The following is a 21,542-nucleotide window of genomic DNA, read 5'->3' on the forward strand; positions in this document are numbered from 1 at the left end:
CAAAACTGAACAACATGATTTATTTAAAATTCACTTCAAAATGCATTGTGTTTAGTTTCTTTCTTAAAATGAACATTCAAAGCATCAGAATATTACTAATTTAGAAAGAACCTTTGTTAAGAATAAGGTAATTTACATACTGTAAATTGTGGCTGTGAGGGGAGAGAAACAACCAGGCACAGTACTAAAGGCCAACATGCCAGAAAACAACACAGCTCTATGCTCAACTTTTAAATCATCTGGACAAAATAAAACACCTGGGCAGGAAAATAAAACCAACCACTTACTTGAGGGTGTTTGTGTAAAAAAAAAAAAAAAAAAAAATAATAGTGTTAGTAAGTTTTCTATCTAGACCTAACTCATTCATGTATTCAAAGACCTCTGTCTTCTTCCAAATAACAAACAAGTGTTTCTAAACCAAGGCAGATTATTATTTGGAACTGGCATAGTAAAATAAAGGATCACAGTATACAGAGCTTAAAATCCTGTACCAGGAAAGAGGAACAAGTGGTTTACAAGGGGATCATTTAAGTATATTATCTAATTTTAAAAACAGAGATATAAAATATCAGTTGCATAGGGATTTAAATATAAGGCCAAGCAGGAGATTAAAGTAAAATAGAGATCATAAGAAGGGCACTATGGTGTCAAAACATAGTTTTTCCATTTGAATTAATGTCTAATTCAAAAATCACAGTATTTTGCTAGTACTACAAACAGCGATGTCAAACTGTCCCATTAATCTTCAACTGAAAACTGACATTAGAACTTCTAAATAGTACAAAACTAAAGCTCATTGTCTAAACCTGATCAGTGTATTAGCACAACAGTGCTTGGTACGTACCTGATTTATATACTCTACCTTCTGTAAATAATATAAAGGTTATTTCTTGTTAATAAGTGTGAGATCACAATATTACTGCATGCCATCAGTGGTTTGCAGGCTTACTTGATATTTAATTATTCAGTCTTTAAAAGTGTAAGATCCCACCCTGCAGAATCTTCACCTATTGAACACAGAACACTGTCATTAATAAAATACAATGGAAGTTCCACCGCTAACAACTAACATATAAGCCAGGATTGTAGGTCTAAACCCAGTACAGTTCATTATTATTAACTCACAGCAATTTTTGTTAGGAAGGTAACCTGTAGGCTTCCAATAATCTTGCATGTATTAAATAGAAACAAGTACGTAACTAACGGTCGTCTCTTGGCATTTCAAGTAGATTATTCAATTGCGAAAGTACTTCTGCAAATTCGACTTCAAGTTGTTAAAACGAAGTTCAAATATTAATTTCTGTATCTACATGTAGCTTAATTAACCTAAAATTGCAAGGAATAGTAGTGTAAGGGAAAAAAAAATAATTCTCCAGATGAATTAGGCATTAAGGTACACTAACTGGGAATACCTGAACCAACATTGTAACTGAAAAAGTGCATAAACATAGTAATACTACAAAAAATGTGTTAACTACAGAACAAAAGGCTTTCTGAAAACTAAGTGATGCTATTTTACATGTTATTTACAAGTTGCCATTTTTCCAGAAACCACAGAGCCAATTTATGATCTTAAAATTCCTTTGATATATTCAAAGTGTCCTTTGGCTTCCATCCTATTCAGTCAAGAACCTATTCACACACCAGTGAATCAGGTCCCACACAAGTCGAACAACACTGCCACTGTGGTTCTGTAATTCTTCAAAATTCACTCCTTTCTGTTCTTTGAAGAAAAAGCAGTATTTTCATTTCACGCTCTTCGTAGGTGTTTCAGATTCTGTAGACTGTCTCCCATCAGTCCATGCTTCTCTTGTGCTCTTCAGTGCTAGTGTTTTCTGCTGGTCGACTACAACATAATCAACTCTCTCATCTGCCACGCTGCTGCCTGAACCACTGCTCTTTTTCTGGGAAAGGCAAGAGAGAAAAAAACATGTTACAATAAATGAACAATAGAAGTGAGTAGATGTCCCCAAACAGATGTAGAACAAGCACGTTTCTCTAAAAGGTCCAACACAGGCTCTCTGATTGACTATTTGACAAACTAGTTAAGATGATCCTGCTGGAGGTTCCCTCCTTCCCAGCAACTCCCTGTAAAGAAGTTTTAAACTCTTGATAGCAGAAATGCAAGAGTTGAAGATTTGCTTACCTTACGAGGTGGGGTAGATTTTCCTGAATCTAGGTCCAGATCTAAATACTCTACTTGTTTATCTCCTTTAGGTTTTACCATAGGGCTACTTCCTCCATCAAGACTATTGCTTCCAAACAAATTCTGAAATTATAATATAAATAACTTCAGCTACAAATGTACATGCTAATGGTGCACAGTATCAAACATGCTTATTATAAGCTGCCAAAATAGTAAAGGTTAAAGAACTGAGAGGTCTTGTAACCAGTGAAACCATGCAAATTTCATTGACATTGTATAACAAAGGGATATATTTTAAGCCAAAAGTGGGACAGAATTGAAAGCCAAAAGGAGGGAAAAACCCGCAAACCAACCCCCCAGAATTTAAGGTTGTCACCAAAGCAATCTGTGCCTTCCACGTAACATCCCTTTGATATCATGAAATAAGAATGGAGTGTGTTTTGTTCTTTTTTAATGAAGTTGTTACATCTCAAATTTAGCATTACTTAATTACAAACTCTTTATTTCTTTAAACTGCTGTTAAATAGCGGCAAAACTTCAAATGAAGCCTTTACATTTAATTGAAAGACCACGATTAAGCTGAAAATCAGAAAGTATCTGTCAATTGGTAAGACCAAAAGATTAAAGCTTTGGAATTTTTGTGTACGGCTGCCTGAAGTTGCATTATATATACCTAAATTTCAATTAGCCCAGACTTTTACAACCTCACCTCCTCTGTCCTCTCCCAGCCTGATCCCTCCCTCTTAACAGGTGTTATAGGAACAGTACAATAGAAGGACTCTTCTCTAAAAGATAAAGAAAAAAAAAAAGGAAGACAGAGGGCAGCAGTCAGCAAAAAATGAAGAGGAAGGAGTACGGAAAGACAGAAGGGCAAGGCTGACAGCAACTTGAAAGAAAAAGCAGAATAAAAAAGCAGAATATTGCTGATTTTATTAAATAAAACAGAAGTATGACATGTCCAAACCAGATGCTTCAAAGCTGATGACAGAAGATGCAAATGTATGGCCTCCATTCTAAGATGCAGTTGGAACCAATAAAAATTTCTAAAGCATCTATGTAATTGTCACATTTTAAAACAAAGGACTTGAGATATCTGGAAATGTTCGGGTTCTCTAGGAAACAAAATATTTTATGGGTTAAAGCTTAATGGGCTGGGATTTTTAAATTACAGTTATTCATTAGATCTGTATCATCCAACTCTTTTATTTGCAAGTGGTAACAAGGACAAACACAAACATTTTTGTTGCCCAAATTCTCTAACCAGATTTCTGCTTATTTAACATACAAAATCAGGTTCTGTATCAAAGTTTCCAGCATAACAAAAAAAAGCTATTACTCTTAAAATAAAAAATAATCTGTTATTTCAAACAAATTATACAAGGCAGAACATAGGCATTAGAAAACAGAAACTTTATACGTAAATGAAAATGATAAGAAATCTGTAGAACGACCTTAAAGAATGAACGGTGCAAGCAAACAGAAGATATTAATGACAGGTTGTCTGAGCTGTGATATTAATTATACCACCTTGGCACTGAAGTTAACCCCCTGAGATGGCACTGTAAGAATCAACAGATATCCCCAATTTGAACTCTGATTCTGCTGCAGGGAGAACTGGGGGCACAGGCAAATCTAAACCTTTGGGTCAAATGGGATGTTTTTTGCATCTGTTCCCAGTTACTTACCAATGCCCCTTGCAAGAGAGAGTCTAAGTTTACATCATCAGTTCCCCACTGCTGAAGCACACTTCACCTGAAAGCATGCCTGCATTGCTGGCAGGTTGGACATCATACAAAGCACCAGCCAGGATGCTCTGCAAGGTCCTGAGCTTGCACCAAGTCAGAGCTGCCACAGAGGAGTCAGCAGGAGTGGGCTGCTCAGGGGGACCCTAAAAGGCAGCATTCCAGAGGCAGCAGTGGTGAGCTGGAGAGGAGGGAGACGGGAGGAGAACAGGGAGGGTATCCAGAGCAGCAGGGGATGGGGAAGCAAGCAGCACTGCGAGAGGAGGAGAGTCCAGGGTGCAGTGAAATAGGCTAGCACATGCCATATAAGGCAGCAGACAAACGAACAGAACAAAAGAGGTGCTAGGCAGGCCCTCCCCAAAGAGGGTCTTTTATAACGCTTTAAAGATGAGAAATGCTGCTGTATTCCCTAATAAGAGCCCAAGACTTAAAAAAGTGGTGAATGCATTGGACTATACTGAACAAAAAGCTGAACTCAAGTACCATTTTTTCTCTAGTGCTTTATGGGTCTTCTGGACCACACCTTAGTTTAAGTCTAGATCTACTGTTACTCTCTCAATTTAAAATACTATTATTGCTTGTTCTTCTCTCTCTCCTACACCCCCCCCCCCCCCAACCCAACAGCACACATCATTAACTTTTCCCAACTAGCTCTTCACTTACATATCTGAAACTTTATTGTCTGAGAAAATTCTCCCACAAAGGGGAATACAGATATTCAATACAAAAAAAACCACCCTTCTATCCTCTTTTTTGAAAGAAGCCTAATAAAAGTATATATTGCTCAGGTTTTACAGAAAGTAAAAAACAAATATAGACCCTTTTTCCCTCTGTTCCTTCCACGTTTCTTGGAAGATATCCTTTTAATAAAGGCTTTTAAGCATGTCTCAGAGATATTGAGACAGTGTATTTCCCTTCATGTCATAATACTGAACTGGTGCATAGGCCAGGGCAAGCAATTACAAAGAAGAAGAGGAACAAAAGTCATACACTGAACTGTTTTGTACAATAGATATGTACACTAACCATTCTCTTTATATATTATTGTGCTCCTCTTCAGTGAAATCTTATTAAAAGATTTTTCTCTACAGTTTTTCTACAGACATTTTATTACTATTTTGATCTAGAAGTATAAAGGGAGTGATGTTGAGTAGAAGGATCTGTGTTTGCATGATTTAAAGATAAGGACTGCACAGGAAGAGAGTAGTTAAGATGTAGATGTTACATACTGGGTCTTCAGTGGACTGATTTGGATTCATGGATACATAATTCTCTTCACTGTCATGCGAGTCACTGCTGGAAGTTGTGCTATGAACTGAATCCGGTCTGGGAGACATGGGAAACCTGGAGGAGCTAATTACCAGGAATTATTTTACAAACAATACATCTTGAATATCTTAAACCTCCTGGTAAACAACAAAAATAAGCATATTAGAGCTGAATTTTTCATTCAAGTTTACTAGAGCATCACATTCTTTGGTTATACACAGCACCTTATTTAATATTACAAAACAGAAATTCATAGGGACAATTTTTGTTTCAGTGCATGTGAGCATATATACATATACACACACATATATACACACACTTCCAAAGGAAACCTCAATTTGTATTACACAGGCCAAAAATATAATACAGATGTACACACATTTATTAACATTCTAGTCAATGAAAACAATTACTCCAAATGAGGAAAAGCCAAGAAACTTACTCTCGTGCAAAGCTTCTGGTGATGGGAGATCTAACTGGAGCTTGTAGTTCTTCCCATTCAGGCAGAGGTTTTATTTCTAGAGGAGCTGGTTTTGCTACATAAGAAACAGACAATCTTAAACCACAGTACATTCTTAAACATATATTTAATAACTTTTCAAAGCCTAAATAAAGAAGAAAAATTACTATTTTCTAAATAGTAAATGCTATTTAGGAAAAGAAGACACTGTTCAGCTCTCAGAAAGCCATGACATATTAACTTCCATTTTTAATCTTTCCAGGTACTGAAGAGCAATATAATTAGAACCCCCCCCCCCCCCCAATTTAAATTTTTTTCTTGACATACTTATATGTAGTAATTCTGTTTTGAAAAGAGACTCTGAAAATGGCAGGATTATGTTCTATCTTTACTCTGCCATGATGACTTGTTGAACTGACATAGGGCTGATGGACTATTTAAGTAGAATCAAGTCTAGGTACTTTTTTTTGGCTCAGGAACAATTATTATGCAGTCTCTGTCCTCACTGCATGCATGTGCCCTTTCTGATGAGGTTTCACTGCTCAAAGAAGTGTGGGCAAAATCTGCAGCTAAAACTAAGTTTGCAAAAAAAAGACATGAACCAAAACCAAGATTCAGTTCCAAGAGGTGCTTGGCTTGCTTCAGTACTTATTAATAGTTGATCAGAGAAGTGGTGTGTTTGTGCCACCCATGACAGCTCACATTATTCTAGAAGAGGTGCCACTTTTAAATTCCATTTTCAGAACAGAACCACCAATAGAGTACTTAAGAATAGAGTATTAGTGAGAAACGCATTATCCCCCCTGCAGCTTGTATGTTTCACCCCTCTTAAATTTGGGGGGGGGGGGGGGAGTATTAAATTTCTTATGAGGGGAAAAAAAAAAATCAAAAAAATCAAAATCATATAAAAATCACACAAACTGATGTCACAATTTGAATCTCAACCTCATCTTCCCTACAACTGTTTTTAGAAAATAAAATGCAATGCCATTATAATAACATGCCTTCCTCTCCTTGCCCCCCCCCCATCAGTTTTTATCAGCAGATTTACTAAGATCAAATGTCAGGCATGTAGTTCATGTGGCGTAACAGCTGTCAGAAGTGACGACATGAGGAACTGAGAGAAATCAGTTGCTTAATCAGTGTGGTTGTCTCACAGGGAAAAACCAGAACTGTACTCATACTTTCATTATATTCACTCTTCAAGATTGAGTTTATTAAAAAGTCAGTTATCATATATTGAACATAAGGACTCCTCATTCAAGTTTTCTGGATAAGTATCAGTCTTTATGCCTTACAGTTTTCTCCTTTTCTCTGTTAAGAAGTCACAATTACACACTCAAAGCACATCAAGCCTACTCCAGCAATTCTGCCACTTTAACTCACTTGCTAATAAAAAGCTGTCACCACAGACTCAGGAGAAGAACTACAACTCATCTATCTCACAATATAAGGTATCATATAAGAGTGGCAGAACTGAACTTGATGTAGGAAAGATGATATTAAAGCATGAGTGACACAAAAATTATCAGCTTGGCTCAAGTCCTCTGTAAAGGCCTAAGACTACCTGGCCAGGTATAAACAGCAGGCAAGGTACTGCTCCAGAAGAAATAGCGAGGACTTTGTCCAAAGCCCACTGCAAACGGGAGAAATATTTCATCCAGTTGCAATGGGCTTTAGCAACCAAAGGTTATGACCAGTGACACATCTGTGAGATTTTTACCATTATTTGTAATCTCCTCTACATCTTGTGACTATATAAGGCACCAACTTAGTCTGATGGGCTTTACCAAAGGTGATAATTGCAATGCTCATTAAGATGCATAAATAAATCTCTCTACTAGTAAATGCTTAGAGGATCAATATTTTCCTTTATTTCAGTGTTTGCCCAACAGCAAGAACCCAAGTAAACTGTGTTTTCAGGTTATTGCCTAACAAAAGTTATTTCAAGCAACTTACAGGTAAGTCATACATACACTTGCTTCTAAATAAAGAGACAAAAGTAAATCCAAAATATGAACAGCTATAACTTAAAAGATCAGAACACCCATGTTAGTGTCAATGAAACGTTTCCATGTGATGTCCAAGCCAGAAAGACTATAATTTCTTATATAGGAAACATTTTTGCTTGGTAAGGAAAATGCATCCATGATCTTAGATTACAACAGAAGTAAAAAATAAAGACTATACGAGAGTTAAAGTTATTCTAGAATAACAATTTTCTTAATTTTTGTTTTACTTATTTTTATAAAGCTCCATATACATACAGTGCTAAAGTACATACCCTTTCTTCTTGTAGTAAAGTCACCTATGGTTTGTGAATCAGTTCGCTCTAAACCATGTGGTTTAGGTCTTAAAATTTTAGGACTTTGACCTAATTGGTAAAAAGAAGACTCTCTTAATAATATTCTGTTTGTAAATGGAAAATTGAATTTTGTAAATAAACAGCACAACCCCCTGCAGAAAAGGTTAATGCCACAAGCATAAGCAAGCCGCTGAAGGAGAGTTTTACAGTTTAGAGCTAGGTCTCACACTGAGGGCTTAAGCACCAAACCAGAAACAAAGAAAACACTGCAAGAAAGTAAATTGTTGGAGGCAAGCATAAAAGGTATGCAAAAAAGCTAAAAAGTGTGTCTACAAATATCATAACTGATTATTACTATTACATAGTTTCAACTTGCATTACATAAAAAAAAATAATCACATTTTAAGAATACCTAGCATGACGGGAACAGTCACGTTTCAGATGCAACTTGAGGTACCCTCAAAGAAATTAAATCCTCTTTAGTCACAGTATTAGTTTGGAAATAGTGATACTCTTGGGGCATCTTCTGTCCACCATGCATTTCCCATTTGAGAAGCCCCAAGAATATTTCCCTACAAAGAATTCATTGTACTTGTTCCCAGAGGACTACATTTGTTTGTACCAAAAAGTCTCCAACCCTGCAGACACAGGAGGACTTTCTTTCCAAGCTCCCCCTATATACTGTCCCCATACGACAGCACAACCCAACCTCCACCAAAAACAACTGTCATAAAATTGCATTCTCTAAACTTCTTTTTAATTGTATATAATTATTTGCAAGTGCAGTAGATGCACTAATAATTCCCCAGTATGTTATACTATCATACACTTTCATGCTATCATGTTTTAGCATAACATTCTCTTTTGTTGTGCTACCACACAATAAAACACTTCAGATGAATCTGGTAACAAGGTGAGAGTACAAACTAAGAGAACATTAGAGTTAATAAGCTGCCCACAGGCAGTAATACAACCCCTCTTCCAACACGGAAATTCTTATCCTAGTCGACCAAACTCTGCAAGTGTTTCAGGTCACGCTGTCTATTTTAAATGAATAAGATCAATAATGCATAATAACCCTAACCTTTCATGAAAGTCTACCTAACATATAGTTAATATTGGAAAAGGCAAGTGCCTTCAAGAGGTACACCAAGAAGCCATGTGAAAGGTAAATCTTAACAATAAAGCAAATGAAAAGTTTAAGTCTGATTATGTTAGAAAGTTGCCCTACAGCATAAAATGGTAAAGGACTGGTACAGCCCCAGACATGGGCTGGTGTTAACAGCACTGAGTGAAAATGCTTTGTAAGAAATAAACTTCACAGACTTGGCAACAAATGCCAGAAGTTTGCAAATCTCTACCCCAAGGGTTCTGCATATGAAGTGCTCTATTAATGTTATCACTGAAGTATTGGGAATAATCAAGTAACAACAAGATAGATAAAAAGAAAGGTTTCGTATAGTATCCTCACTTCCACACACAGTGCTACTAAAAGAACATGCAATTAAGACAGAATGTATTAATTGACTAGTAGTGCTGCATAGCAACTTCCTTAAAAAGAAAAGGACATGAAAAGATTTTCACACATTTCCAAATTTCCAAATCAGATGGCTTGAAGTGCTGATGACAAGGCCAAGCAGTTGGGCAATGCTGACCAAAGACCCAGACTGTGAAGTGGTACATAGAGCATTTCTATAAAGCATGTTGTTGACTGGAGCCAAGTCAAAAGCACGACCCAACGAGTTGGTATAGTTAATTCTGAGCTGATTCAATATTCTTAAGTACCTTGCCTACAGTACTGTGATAAAAGCTTGCCTGTATAAAAAGGCCATGATTTTAAAAAGTGATAGAACAAATGTAAAAATTGAAATTCAAACACCTCTTATAAAAACAACTTGATGCTGAATATCATTACCTAACCATATTTATAAAACTGTGGAATACAAAACTATCTGATATGAAAGAAAATTGGCCCAATACAACTCATTTTAAAATTCCAATCAATGCATTGACCTGTGAGCACAGTTCGTAAGTACAGTGAGAAATCCAGCAGAGGTAACAGGGTTAATGAAATTACTTAACCAGTGTGTACTTTACAACCTCTCTGCTCTTACAGCCAAACATACACTGAAGTGCCTGAAACCCACAACAGAGAAGATAAGCACAAGGAACTCAGGGCTATGATTCATTATTTCTACTTCTGTTAATGATGCTATGTGGTCTCGTGCAGCTAACCTTCATAAACTATGATTATCCTCCATTTGTAAAACGTGGACATTATGTAACTGCCTACACCATACTTAATTTAGCACTTACGAACCGTTCTGAGACTTTCAGAAGAGCTATTAAAGTAAGTGCAGGTCCCTGTAATATTCCTCTTCTGCACAAAACAAGAACATACAAGATGTTCCAGCATAAAATAAACTCACTAAGCTTTCCTCTCTTGCTGCTGAAAGACTGTTCAACCTAAATAAATTTGGTGTCAAAACAGCTTGCTGCTACCAACCAGCCAAGATAATGCAATTTCTCTAGTTTAATATGTCACAGAGACTTAAAATGTTTGCATAGTGTTATTTTTTTCCCCTCCTCGCTACAAAACAAAAACCAAAGTCCCAATCTCTGTTAAGAACCTTATACTGTGCAACAGAGAAGACCTGACAATAGGTAAGGGAAAAGGGTAGGGGAGATCACAACACAAAACCGAGGTTACTTATTTGTGTCTGCAGTACAGAATTCCCCCACCCCATTTTTACCCATTTAAGAAGTAACATGAGCTCACACCTGAACAGCAGTCAGGTCTCCAACATCTATTCTATTCAGAAATAATCACTAGAAGTAAGTGTCACAGGCTGTTCTTCAAATCAGCTTAGTAAAGGTGGAAGGACAGTAGATCTCTATGGAAAACCTGGCTCCATACAGCATTCCAATGCCAGCAGTACTGTGGAATGCATTTCCTGTGGTTTAGGCCCATAGGCCCAAATCCACCTCATCTAATGTTTAGGCATTCACATAAGACAACACTATTAATTTACCTATTCTGGGAAAGATAAATCTGGGTTTAAAAAAAATGTAAAATATATGTTTGTGTTTTGGTTTTTTTGTTTTTTTTTGTTTTAACTGAAAAGGAAATATACTATGTTGTAATACCACTGGATGCAAACCTACAAGGGAAAAGAAAAAACCCCAAATAAGTTATGCCAAGTGAAACCAACCAAACAAGTACTGAAAATTAGATGTTTTCACCATTCAGTCAAGTTACCACCTGTGAAATGCAAAGCACTACAACCAGGAGAGAGAGAAGCTCAGCTTCTGCACGTTCTGTCAAGGGCACTCTGAGCTGAAAAATCACTAATGAAGTCTATTTTTCTAACAAATGGCTGCTTGTAAAAACTGCCAAGCAGAACAACTGATTACGGATCTAGCACTAGAGTGCACTCAGATGGCATGAATTCTGCTCCTGGCATCTTGGTGTGTGTCAATGCTGCCTTTGTCTGAGGAGTCATCAGGAGAAGAGTCCATTTCACATGGTTTGTTTCAAGTAATGGTTTAAACTGAAAAAACTTTTGGTTCTTCTATCAGCTAATGTATTCTCTCCTTTTGTTTTCCATAAAAGACTTGGAATATAATGATAGGGGGAAAGGGAGCTCCACCACAGCAAATTCCTGCATCAGAGTAGGTGGGTCCTAACACTTTTGGGGTTGGGAACATAAGCCACTTGCTGAAGAGGCTCATTTGTTTTCAGGTTTTGGGCTTGAAGCACTAGTGCTAAGCAAGATTTCTGTTCAGAACGCTTCTTTTCTGACTGGCTGCTTGCTGGCAAGGGATTTTATGTCGGGAAACTGCAAATATCCTCAACAAAAGAGACCAATGCTCTATTTAAATACCAGCTATTTAGGACTTACAATTTTAAGGTAAATCTACTAACGTGACACAAAATTCAAGACATATGCGATCTGTTAATGCTGTTTCCTGGCCAACAGGATTAATCCTCATGAAACAAGGAGATCAGACACAGGAATGCTAGAGCAGTGCTTTACTTGGAATGGGAAGGGGAAAGGCAAAAGCAAAACCAGCCACTGAAGTGTCCTGCATCCACAGAAGTACTTTCAAACAGACATAACTAACAGCAGTTTCTTGTTTCCATCTAAAAAATATGCATGTTTTGCCACCTTCTCTGTAATTAGAGGAAACTGAAATTAACACTTAAGTCCCAGAATTCCAGTACTCAGAACCACTGTAGATTTTTTCCCTTAAAAAACAAGGTTAAACCTCATGGTTTCATTCCCACAGGGTTTATTATTTGGTTTTCAATTTTGCAGAATAACCTCCCTCTTTCCTTCTCTTCCTCACCTCAGTGAGCTCTGATTCCTGAGTACACTGTCTTCAGCACAAGAGCTCTAGAAATATCCTGAATTGCTTTTTCATCTCTGTTTTTATTACTACTATTTCCTGCCAAGGTACTTCTAATTAGAAACATGTATTTAGTTATACAACATTCATATCCATTTCCATACTAGTACCCAGCAACAAACAGGAATATCAATAATATGCTTGGCTCTGGCCAGTGATACCACGTAGATGGTATCTTAAGGACAGTAAAACCAAACTGAAATAAACTTAATCTTTTAATATTCTGAAATATAAGAATCAATCATCTAAAGAGAGACTCTTCAGTTTTCTTACACATCTTTAACTTTTCAAAAGTACTTCCTCAGAGCACTGGTACTTTGTCTGCTCCAGAAATTAAGAATTAATTGGAAAAAGTATCTGATTATAAAGAAGTCCAACAGCATCCGACAGCTGAGGTTCACTGGTATTCAAAACTTATTTGTCAAATGCCATAAAAACTATTCAGAGAATACCAAAACTATTAATCATAGAAATACTATTTGACTGCTCTAATTTGTGAGTACCTCTGTATGTCTGTATTTTAAAAGCCACCAAAGCATGATGAACTAAAAGCATTTAGTAGCAAGACCAGTGTTTCAAGACAAAAGCAGTGTTTTGAAGTGTTTATTGATTAGTGGTTTAAAGCTGCACTAATATTCATGAAGTCCAAGGGATACTACTTCCTCCACCGTTTTTTTTTGTTTTGTTTTTGTTTGTTTGTTTGTTTTGTTTTTATTTATCTGAACAAAACACAGAAAATTAATAGAGTTTAACTTGTTCCTTGGACAAATCAAGCCTAACATTAACTCTATAAAAAAGCCAATGGACTAGCATGACACATGTATATCAAAACCTGCTTCATGTGCTTAATGCACACAGGGAAGGAAAGATAAATTGTATGGAGAAACAAAAAAAAAGGCCATTGTTATCCACTTTCGTTTATTCCTGCTTTCCCTAGCATCTTCAGAGTTCAACACTACCATCTCTACTGCTAGTATTCGAGCAAGTCTGGCAGCTGATGTTCAGAAAATTCATGTTTAATTTTAAAACCATTCTGTCCAGTAAACCATAGCTTCCTTTGCAGCTGTGATGCAGCCATCCGAAAGAAGTCTTTACTTGAAATTATTTGTTGTTTCAAAGTTTTGTAAGACAAATCACAGCTGCAAGCTAAGGACTGGTGTATCATAGCAAGGAGCTATATAAATTTCCTTTAAAGCTATTAAGTAAAAACTAGCCTTGCAGAAGTATTTCAGTATAGCCATGGAGGAAGTGTAACTTTCAGCTAAATGGAAGTCAGTGGAGCTCAGGGTGGGGAGGGGAAAAAGAAGGAAGAAAATAATAATTTAGTACTCAACCTGCTTTCAGAACTCTGAGGAAGCAACAAAACAGCCCCCCAAATCTTATTTTTTTAATTGCTAAGCGAAACGAACAGGAGGTGTAACTTCCAAGAGTAAATGGAAGGATGAAATGCATGGATTTCTTAATAGCAAAATGAACAGCACTTCTGCTCAGAGAAGTCGTCATGAAAATTAGTTTCTTTTGCAGCAGATCTTCAGTTCAGTTCTTGCTGCTGATTAAAATCACCACTCAGTTTTTCAGTCCCTACTTGCCCTTAAAGCCTGAGCAAATGAGTGATCCTTTATTTAAGAATATGCCAGACAATCATGATAGCATAGAACACTGCAGTGCTGCCAACTGTTGATTATTATTACTTTTACAGAAATGTCAGCTCCTGTTGACACAAGTGCCTTAACTGTTTCTCTCTAGTTTTATTTCAGGATGGTGTGGTGCTCCTGCTGTAATAGGATGTGCAATATATATTCACGCTGTCCAACTACAGACATTCAGACATGTAAATATTTAAGAAGGAAACTGTTCACTAGGCTATTTATAACTAATGTCATAATTAGTGAGGGGTCTTTATTTCCTTAATAACTACCTACTTTGCTTGGATTTCTTATAGCATCATGCTATACCGGAACAAAAGGCGATTATGCTGATCATCCAGAAGCATCTCAGGATGTGGACACATGAAAGCCCTGTACACAATTACCTATTCAAAGTGGGCCTATGCTCTTAAATAAGGAAAACTGTAATTTTCCATTAAGTTAATCTGTTTGGGAGATGCTCGTGAGTAGCCACGGCAAAGATAAAGCCACATTTTATAAGCAAGCTATGTATTTGTGGTTTAACAACACAAATTATGTCTTATCTTAAATGAGAAAAATCTATACGAAAACCAACCCGATTTTTTTTTTTTTTTAATTTTTTAAAACAATCACAAGTCCCAGCCCCATGAGAAGTTTTTTCCTCTCCCCTGATTTACACTGTTGTTTTTTTATTTTTCAAGGTTCAACAGGGTATCTTGTTGTCATGAAAAGAAATGTCTGCATCATTCACTGTCTCTAAATCCTAGCTTACCACTTGCTGGGCTGACAATTACTGAGGCCAAGCAGAAGTCTCTTGTAAAAGCAATTGTATGGACTCAAGTTGCAGGAAGCATCTCAGACTAAAAGCTAATATGTTTTGTTGAAAGATAAGCCTTCTGCTTATCTTTGCAATGCACTACACTAGTGCACTGCTAAATAACCTGTGCAATCCAATGTAAAACTAGGACAGAAAATCTTGCTTAAGGTAATCTTAAATGCAATTAAACTCTAACAATATTTAGGCAAATACAATCATTATTCAAGACAAGTGGAGTAAAATCCAGTACCAAGTTATAAACTGGGAATTCTAAGTTCTTTACTGCCTCTGTTGGTGATCCACCTGCTGATCCTGAGTTTTATCACAGCTTCCTATGACCCTGAACTAGGATCTGTGCTAAACTAAAAAAACTTCACGAGAGAGTTCAAGTACTATGGGTCAAAACCATTACAAAAATGGCAGTGTTACACTATATTCAAAGGAATGAGATTTAGCTTTCGATTTTCCATTCCACCATGGTCATAAATTGTTAAGTCGGCCACATGCCCATGGTTCATGTATCTCTTTGCAAAACCTTAAAGAATGACTTTGGTACAGACACATGCTTGCTGCCCCTTAGAAAACAGAAGTTACAAAGTTACAGTAAGCAAAGCATCAAACCAAGACTTTGAAGAACTAAATTCCTCCATCACCAATTCCATCACTGACTTAACTGTTTGTTTCAGATATAGAAAAAAACTATGTTTTTTCAGTTGAAATGGCAAGCAAGTACTTAAGAGCTTTGAACTTTGCAGATGAGTTGTACACACAAACACCCTCCAATCTCCCAAATGCTGCATCACTCAAATGCTTCATCCTGACCTAGAGAAACCAACTCACACCCCACCCCCTTTTATTTTTGACCATGCGCTTGCTTTGATCTCTGACTTACGTCACATTTGCACTGAAGATTAAAGCTGTCTAGACTCACAGACCTCTGTCAGGCCCTAAAGCCTTCTCGTGGACTCCCAGCACAGGCACCGGGGACTTGCTTTCCGACACAGAGCTGTTCCCTGTGGTGCGATGAAACGCTCACTACAGTCCCACAAACTGTGAGCAGGATGGAGATCACAGGATACACTGCCTCATATCACAACCCTTTTCAAACAGTCTGAAGAGCCCCAGGGAAAGTATGAGGTGGAGCAGAAAATGTGCCTCTCTGTCCAGGGTGTCTTCACTTCCCTAGACTCTGGGTACACAGGATGCACTGGGGCACCTTTAATTCTACTGCTGCCTCTTGAATAAATGGCTTTTTGAGGAAGCAACATGTGACGTCAAACAAATGTCACATGACTGCTCTGTGGCACAAAAAGTCACAGTCTTTGAACAATTCAGAGAACAAGACCCAACTGCATGGATGGATGCAGTATTTCTTCCACTTGGAGCCTTCTGCAGCAACAATGCTTCCAATTTAGCATTACGACTACATGCAACCGTGGCAAACTAAAGCAGCCAAAAAGCAGAAATACAAAATCAATATAGACAATGGTTCTTTATCATAAAAGACATAGCACCTTGAATAAAACAAAGGAAGAAAAACATTTTTGTCATTCAGTTAGAGGTGAATGCAGAAAAACACCTGCAATAGATCACTTACCTTTTGGTATGCTTCCCTAAAGAAACAGTAAAGCATTTGAATTAAAGTTACAAGGGCAGGAAGCCAACACCATCTTTTGAAATGATTTTCAAGACTTCCAGAAAGTACTGTAAGCATTTACAGAAGCAGCTGTGAGCTAGAAAAACGTAACTACATGAAAATGTAGTGTAATTTCAAGGCTATAAATATTTTCTTTCATTTGTTATTATTTTTACCCATTTTCTAAAGCAAACCTCTTTCACAAACAGGTGGGAAAAAACACTGGGTATCTCATAGTTCAGTATGGCTCCTGGCCCAGGGTACTCCTGCAGGTGGTTAGACTGAAGAGCCCCAGGCTCTCACAGCAGGGCTGTACAAGTACCCTCCTCAGAAGACTGTCCATGTACTTTAGTGAATTTTAGACCTATTAGCTACATTTAGTTTACCCGTATTATTGATTTTCACAACTCATTTCTATATAACCATACCTATTTCTTAGAAGTTTGGAGAATTTTAACAGTCTTACAACTTACCCAGAACATCAGGTGCTTATAGTCACTACTACTGTTAGACACATTGCCAAGACCCTTGCTGCCTGACACATTACTCTGCAAAGACAGCAGAACCAGAAGTAACAGAGTATCTGTTTCACCTCAAATTTACAAAACAGAAACAGCAGAGGGGAGAGCAGGCTATATGCAACAACAGCCACTGGCATCACCCAGTCCTCCATTTTCTACCCTGGCCAAACTATACTGCCATAAGCAGTTAGCCCTTAAACCAGAGAAAAATAGGGGAGATACTAAGCAATCTGACAACAAAAAAGCAGTGAATTATTTCTTTATGTGCTAGTTTCACTGCATTATTTCTCTGACAAATGTATTTTTAACATTGAACTTAACAAACTTCCCTGGTCCACACAGAAACATTACTGAGCTACAGCTAATGCTCATGTGAAAGATGATAATGACGTTTCTCACTAGCAAGGCTGGCCACCAATAGGAACTGTTACTTGGAGGCAGTGCAAACAGTATTTTTGCAGCAATTTAATGAATAAGAAAGATACAGCAGCTTCTTCAGATAGAACATGAGATGGTCCCTCAATCTACCTGAAGGCCTTATCACCAACACACCTGATCTCTGCTTTTAGAGAAGCCACAGTGGTGTGAAACAGAAATTCTTGAACTAATAGCATATTAAAATCTTCCCAATATTTAAAGGAGCAAGACTAAGAAGGTAAGTGTTGTATGTACCATTTCCTCCCTTACTGTTTCTGCCAAAGTTTTAATGAATCTACTAGCCAACTTGATTTTTTTCTATGCACTAACTCTTAGCAGAAGACCACTGTAGTACATTTATATAATCAGAAACAAGCAGATAATAGAAGTTGCTACAAGAATTTGAAAGCTTAAAAAGCCACATGGTAGAATGTAAAGCATGCACTTGTTTGAGTTAGGTAAGCGGCTTTTAGAATGCGAAACATGAATTCCTTTCAAGAAGAGAGATGCAAGAGCAACAATGCTGCCTCAGCAGACATCTTTGTGACTGCTTTACACTGCCCTCAGCAAAAGTAAGCAGCTTTTCCACATGTAGGTTTACTACTTTTGAGGGTCAAACATTTTATCGGTAAAGTACACAAACTGACCTGTTGGCAAAAACATATTAAAGCAGTCCAGTGTTTATCTTATTTTCCAGTATCAGCTTTCATTAATCTGTTACTGTCCATTATTTCGTAAGAACTAAACAAAACTGTCTGGTAACACAGAAACAATTAGACACAAGCAGAGAGCCAAGGTCTTGAAAAAGACCATGCCTTGTTTTCTGAAGATAGACAGCCAAAATGAGATGTCATACTTCCCATTTCACGCTGAGCTCATCTATATCACAGTGATACTATCTACTTCACTTAATTACAGGCTGTTTTCACTTAGTGGTAAGAATACTAAATTAAAGGTTTAATTAGCAGATATTTTAGGTCACCTGAATATATGCCATCTAGTCTTCCCCGAAATAAAGTCATCAATTCTCAATGTAAATCCTATTTTTTCAAACATATTATTTTGGATTACTTGAATATAGAATAGTGCAGACATTTGACCTAATGTTCTTTGGTTCTCATTACTACAAGAAAGTTAGTTATCTTGTCTGAAAACTGCATGGTAGAGAAATAAGCATTTGCCTGTATTTCTGACAGGCTGGCTGATAAAACATTTTAGATAAACTGGAAAGTTTAAGCTATTTATTAGTGATTCTCTAGATAAATATCTTTTATAGACACATCACAGCAGTATCTTCTTTGTTTCTTAAGAACAGCTGTCACCCAAATAATCCTTATTTTATGTAAAAGTAAATCCAGTACACACCAGATTTAAGAGATTAATTTTTTAGGATAGCTTTGAGGGGCCTCCCTAAGGCTGGTTTGGTTTTTGTTTTGTTTTTTCAGTTTTGCTACTGAAGTTGTTGCAGTTTCCTCAGACTCATAACAGTCATCTTACACATACTCAGCAGTTTAAAATATTTCCACATAAGGCTAGTGTTCCTTTTGCTGTATGACTTTGTTTAATCTACCACACTCTATGAAGTCAAGGAAATTATCACCTACTACTGTTTATACAAATTTCAATATAAGCATGGCACCCAGCTTCTGTGATAAAGTAAACATATCCTTAGAGCAGGCTTGAATTAGCAGTTCCCTCCTCCCCTTCAGATCCCAATGAAAAGATTTACATGGTAAACTCACAGCCCACATACTAAACATCTTCCCGTGACTGCCCCATGTGGCCACTAACATTTAAGCTAAGCAGCTCCAACAAGTGATTTTCCTTGCTTTTACAGACTGAAATGAGAACATTACCTACTTAGTAGTAAACGCTATCTCTTCCATATAATTCTTTCTTCATTTGTTAGAATTATTCTAAGTAAGAATTTGTAAGACTATTGCATACTTCTGAGTAGGACTAAAAAAGCAGCACAATATACAGCTCATTCTTGTAGTAATGATTAATTTCTTCTAACCATGTTTACATCAAAAGCAAATACCTAAGAGAGTTAACTAAGTTATTTAAAACTTTTACTTCATACAATGAAAACGTGTACTGATCCCGTCCCAAGCACTGTTATGGCTATCAATTTGTATTCTGTCCAACGTCTTGCGTGCTCCCTCCATCACAAGTCAGGCTGTCTTCTACATATAAAGACTAAACCTCACACTTCTGAGTGTTAGTAATTCTGTGCCATTTTTGCATTAGTAACTACAGTAATAAACTTTAAACCTATGCTTGGATGTGGCATTGTTATTGTGATGCTTTAATATGGTTAAAAATAATCCTAGGATTCCTTTGTGTCATGGTTATCTCATAGGATAAGAATATTTTGTTAGAATTTCTAGAAGTAGATAATTCCCACCAACCAGAAATTGGGAGAGCTATGTTATTTTTTCGGATGTAAAAATCAATGTCTATGGGAGGTTTTCCTCACCTTTTCTGTCTGGTTTGAGGTTCCGATCCACTGGTGGTGGCTCACATTCCGCAACAGGTACTGATCGTCTGGGAGGTGTCTTTGGACTGGACCTGAAACCCATGTGAGCAGGAGGAGGGACTTGCTTTCCAAATAACGGAAAATCAAACGTGCCTGGTGTCATTGGTACATAGTTTGTTTCCTGGATGGGTTCAGTGAAGCTGCTGGAATGCTGTCGTGGAGGAGAGTTGGGATTCATTGGGACATAATTTTCATCTAGTTCTTCACTTGAAACACTTCCCACTGTCAACATGCTTCTGTTTTTCTAGAATTAACATACATTGCCTTTAACAAAATAAGTTATGCAATCAGCTGTGAATCATACGAGTTTTTTAACCTAATCTACTCAGATTAATACATTCTAACGAAACTGAAAAAATCACAAATGCTGTACAGCTTGCTTTTTTGCATGGGAACAAAGAGCATTCAAGCACTGTCACTGTCGCCTCTCATCAGATCAAGTCATACTTACGAAGTGGTTATGGAAGCCCTCCAATGAATTAGATCTGTCATTCGGAAACGTTCGTGGAATATCATAACAGTCTTGAGAACTAATTTCTAAAGAAACAAGAAGAGAAAGTGGCTATTTATCAACCCTGTTCTTGTCACTTGGCAGCAGGCATCCAGAGTCTGTTATTATTTACTGTCTGCTTCTGAGAGCATACAAATACTCCTCCTGAAGTATATAGATTTTATCTATATACTTGAGAGGACTCTGTTCACAAACAAACTTAGCACTGATCAGTCACAACCTGAAGATCTTACAGTGTTTTTTTTCCACAGCAAGAAAAGAAACAAAACACAAAAAAAATGTAATTTCTCCTTTTAAAGCAGCAGCTAAGTCTTAATTTCAAATAGGCAGGTGCAAGAATTAAGTGTAGAATTAATTTGAGATACTGGGCCCTCATGAAAAACCTATTCTAAAATAAACAGTAGGTGTACTTCAGCATCTGGAGAAAGGTTTTTTGACTTGACAGCCTTCCCTTTGAAGATGTTGACTCAACAGCATTCAATCTGTTGCAGGAACAGGTGAATCCCTACTCTCAGCTCTTCAGTACAGTCTCCAGGGGCTTTCACTTTGAACAAACTGCTACACAAACATACATCTCTCCATTTTCAGGTGCCTGGGTCTTGGCAGCCACCGTTAAGAAAATCCTCAGCTTTGTGGCTGTTTCTCTGGTGCACAGTGATGTTTATGAGACATTCGGCTCCCAGGTCCTGCTCACCCATGTAGGAGACAGGCTGCCTTTCCCTGCAACAGGCATGCCCTTCCTCCTGATGCCAAGACAGACTGTGGGCAAACTCTGGGGTTTAACACTGCCTTTTCCCAAAAGAAAAGACAAACATTTGGGGTCTTTTCTGAGATTTCCACCTTAGAGAAAAAAAAAAACAAAAACAAACAACAAACACTTTGCTATTAAGAGCCAAATTAAACAGTATTTTCAGAGAGGCTACTCTTCCTGAGGCCAACAATCTCAGCCAGAATGTAGGAGTAGTCACTTATAAACTTAGCAAAGTGAGATAAGCAGAGCAAATAAGGCTTTTTCAAGGTGTTACTCTGCCATTTTAAAACACTAACAACCACCAATATTATTATGCTTAGCCTACAAAATGACTGGCAAACTGGATATTGCTGAGTGCCTGTATGATCACATCCATTATGTGTATCGCCT

The 21,542-nt window shown here is 37.3% G+C and overlaps 1 protein-coding gene across 11 annotated transcripts in view; it reads right to left on the bottom strand.

Annotated features, from left to right (window-relative positions):
- Window positions 1-21,542, bottom strand: part of GAB1 (GRB2 associated binding protein 1) — a 101,705-nt gene continuing 80,163 nt past the window's right edge. For 5 of the 11 annotated variants that reach the window (XM_061441673.1, XM_061441691.1, XM_061441752.1 and 2 more), the window contains 7 exons: window positions 20,342-20,427; window positions 19,831-20,134; window positions 7,902-7,991; window positions 5,600-5,693; window positions 5,118-5,241; window positions 2,147-2,269; window positions 1-1,904 (listed from right to left, as the gene is read on the bottom strand). In XM_061441673.1, the coding sequence (XP_061297657.1) occupies window positions 1,746-1,904; window positions 2,147-2,269; window positions 5,118-5,241; window positions 5,600-5,693; window positions 7,902-7,991; window positions 19,831-20,134; window positions 20,342-20,427 (980 nt within the window). In that variant the 3' untranslated portion in view covers window positions 1-1,745. Of the gene's footprint in view, window positions 1,905-2,146; window positions 2,270-2,855; window positions 2,932-5,117; window positions 5,242-5,599; window positions 5,694-7,901; window positions 7,992-19,830; window positions 20,135-20,341; window positions 20,428-21,542 lie in introns of those variants that run through there. The other 6 variants (XM_061441700.1, XM_061441727.1, XM_061441681.1 and 3 more) reach the window with 5 other exon arrangements.

Source organism: Pezoporus flaviventris, unplaced genomic scaffold (genome assembly GCF_033815535.1).
Source record: "Pezoporus flaviventris isolate CSIRO_AGI_PZ_B2104156 unplaced genomic scaffold, CSIRO_AGI_Pfla_v1 ptg000002l, whole genome shotgun sequence".
NCBI lineage: Eukaryota > Metazoa > Chordata > Aves > Psittaciformes > Psittacidae > Pezoporus > Pezoporus flaviventris.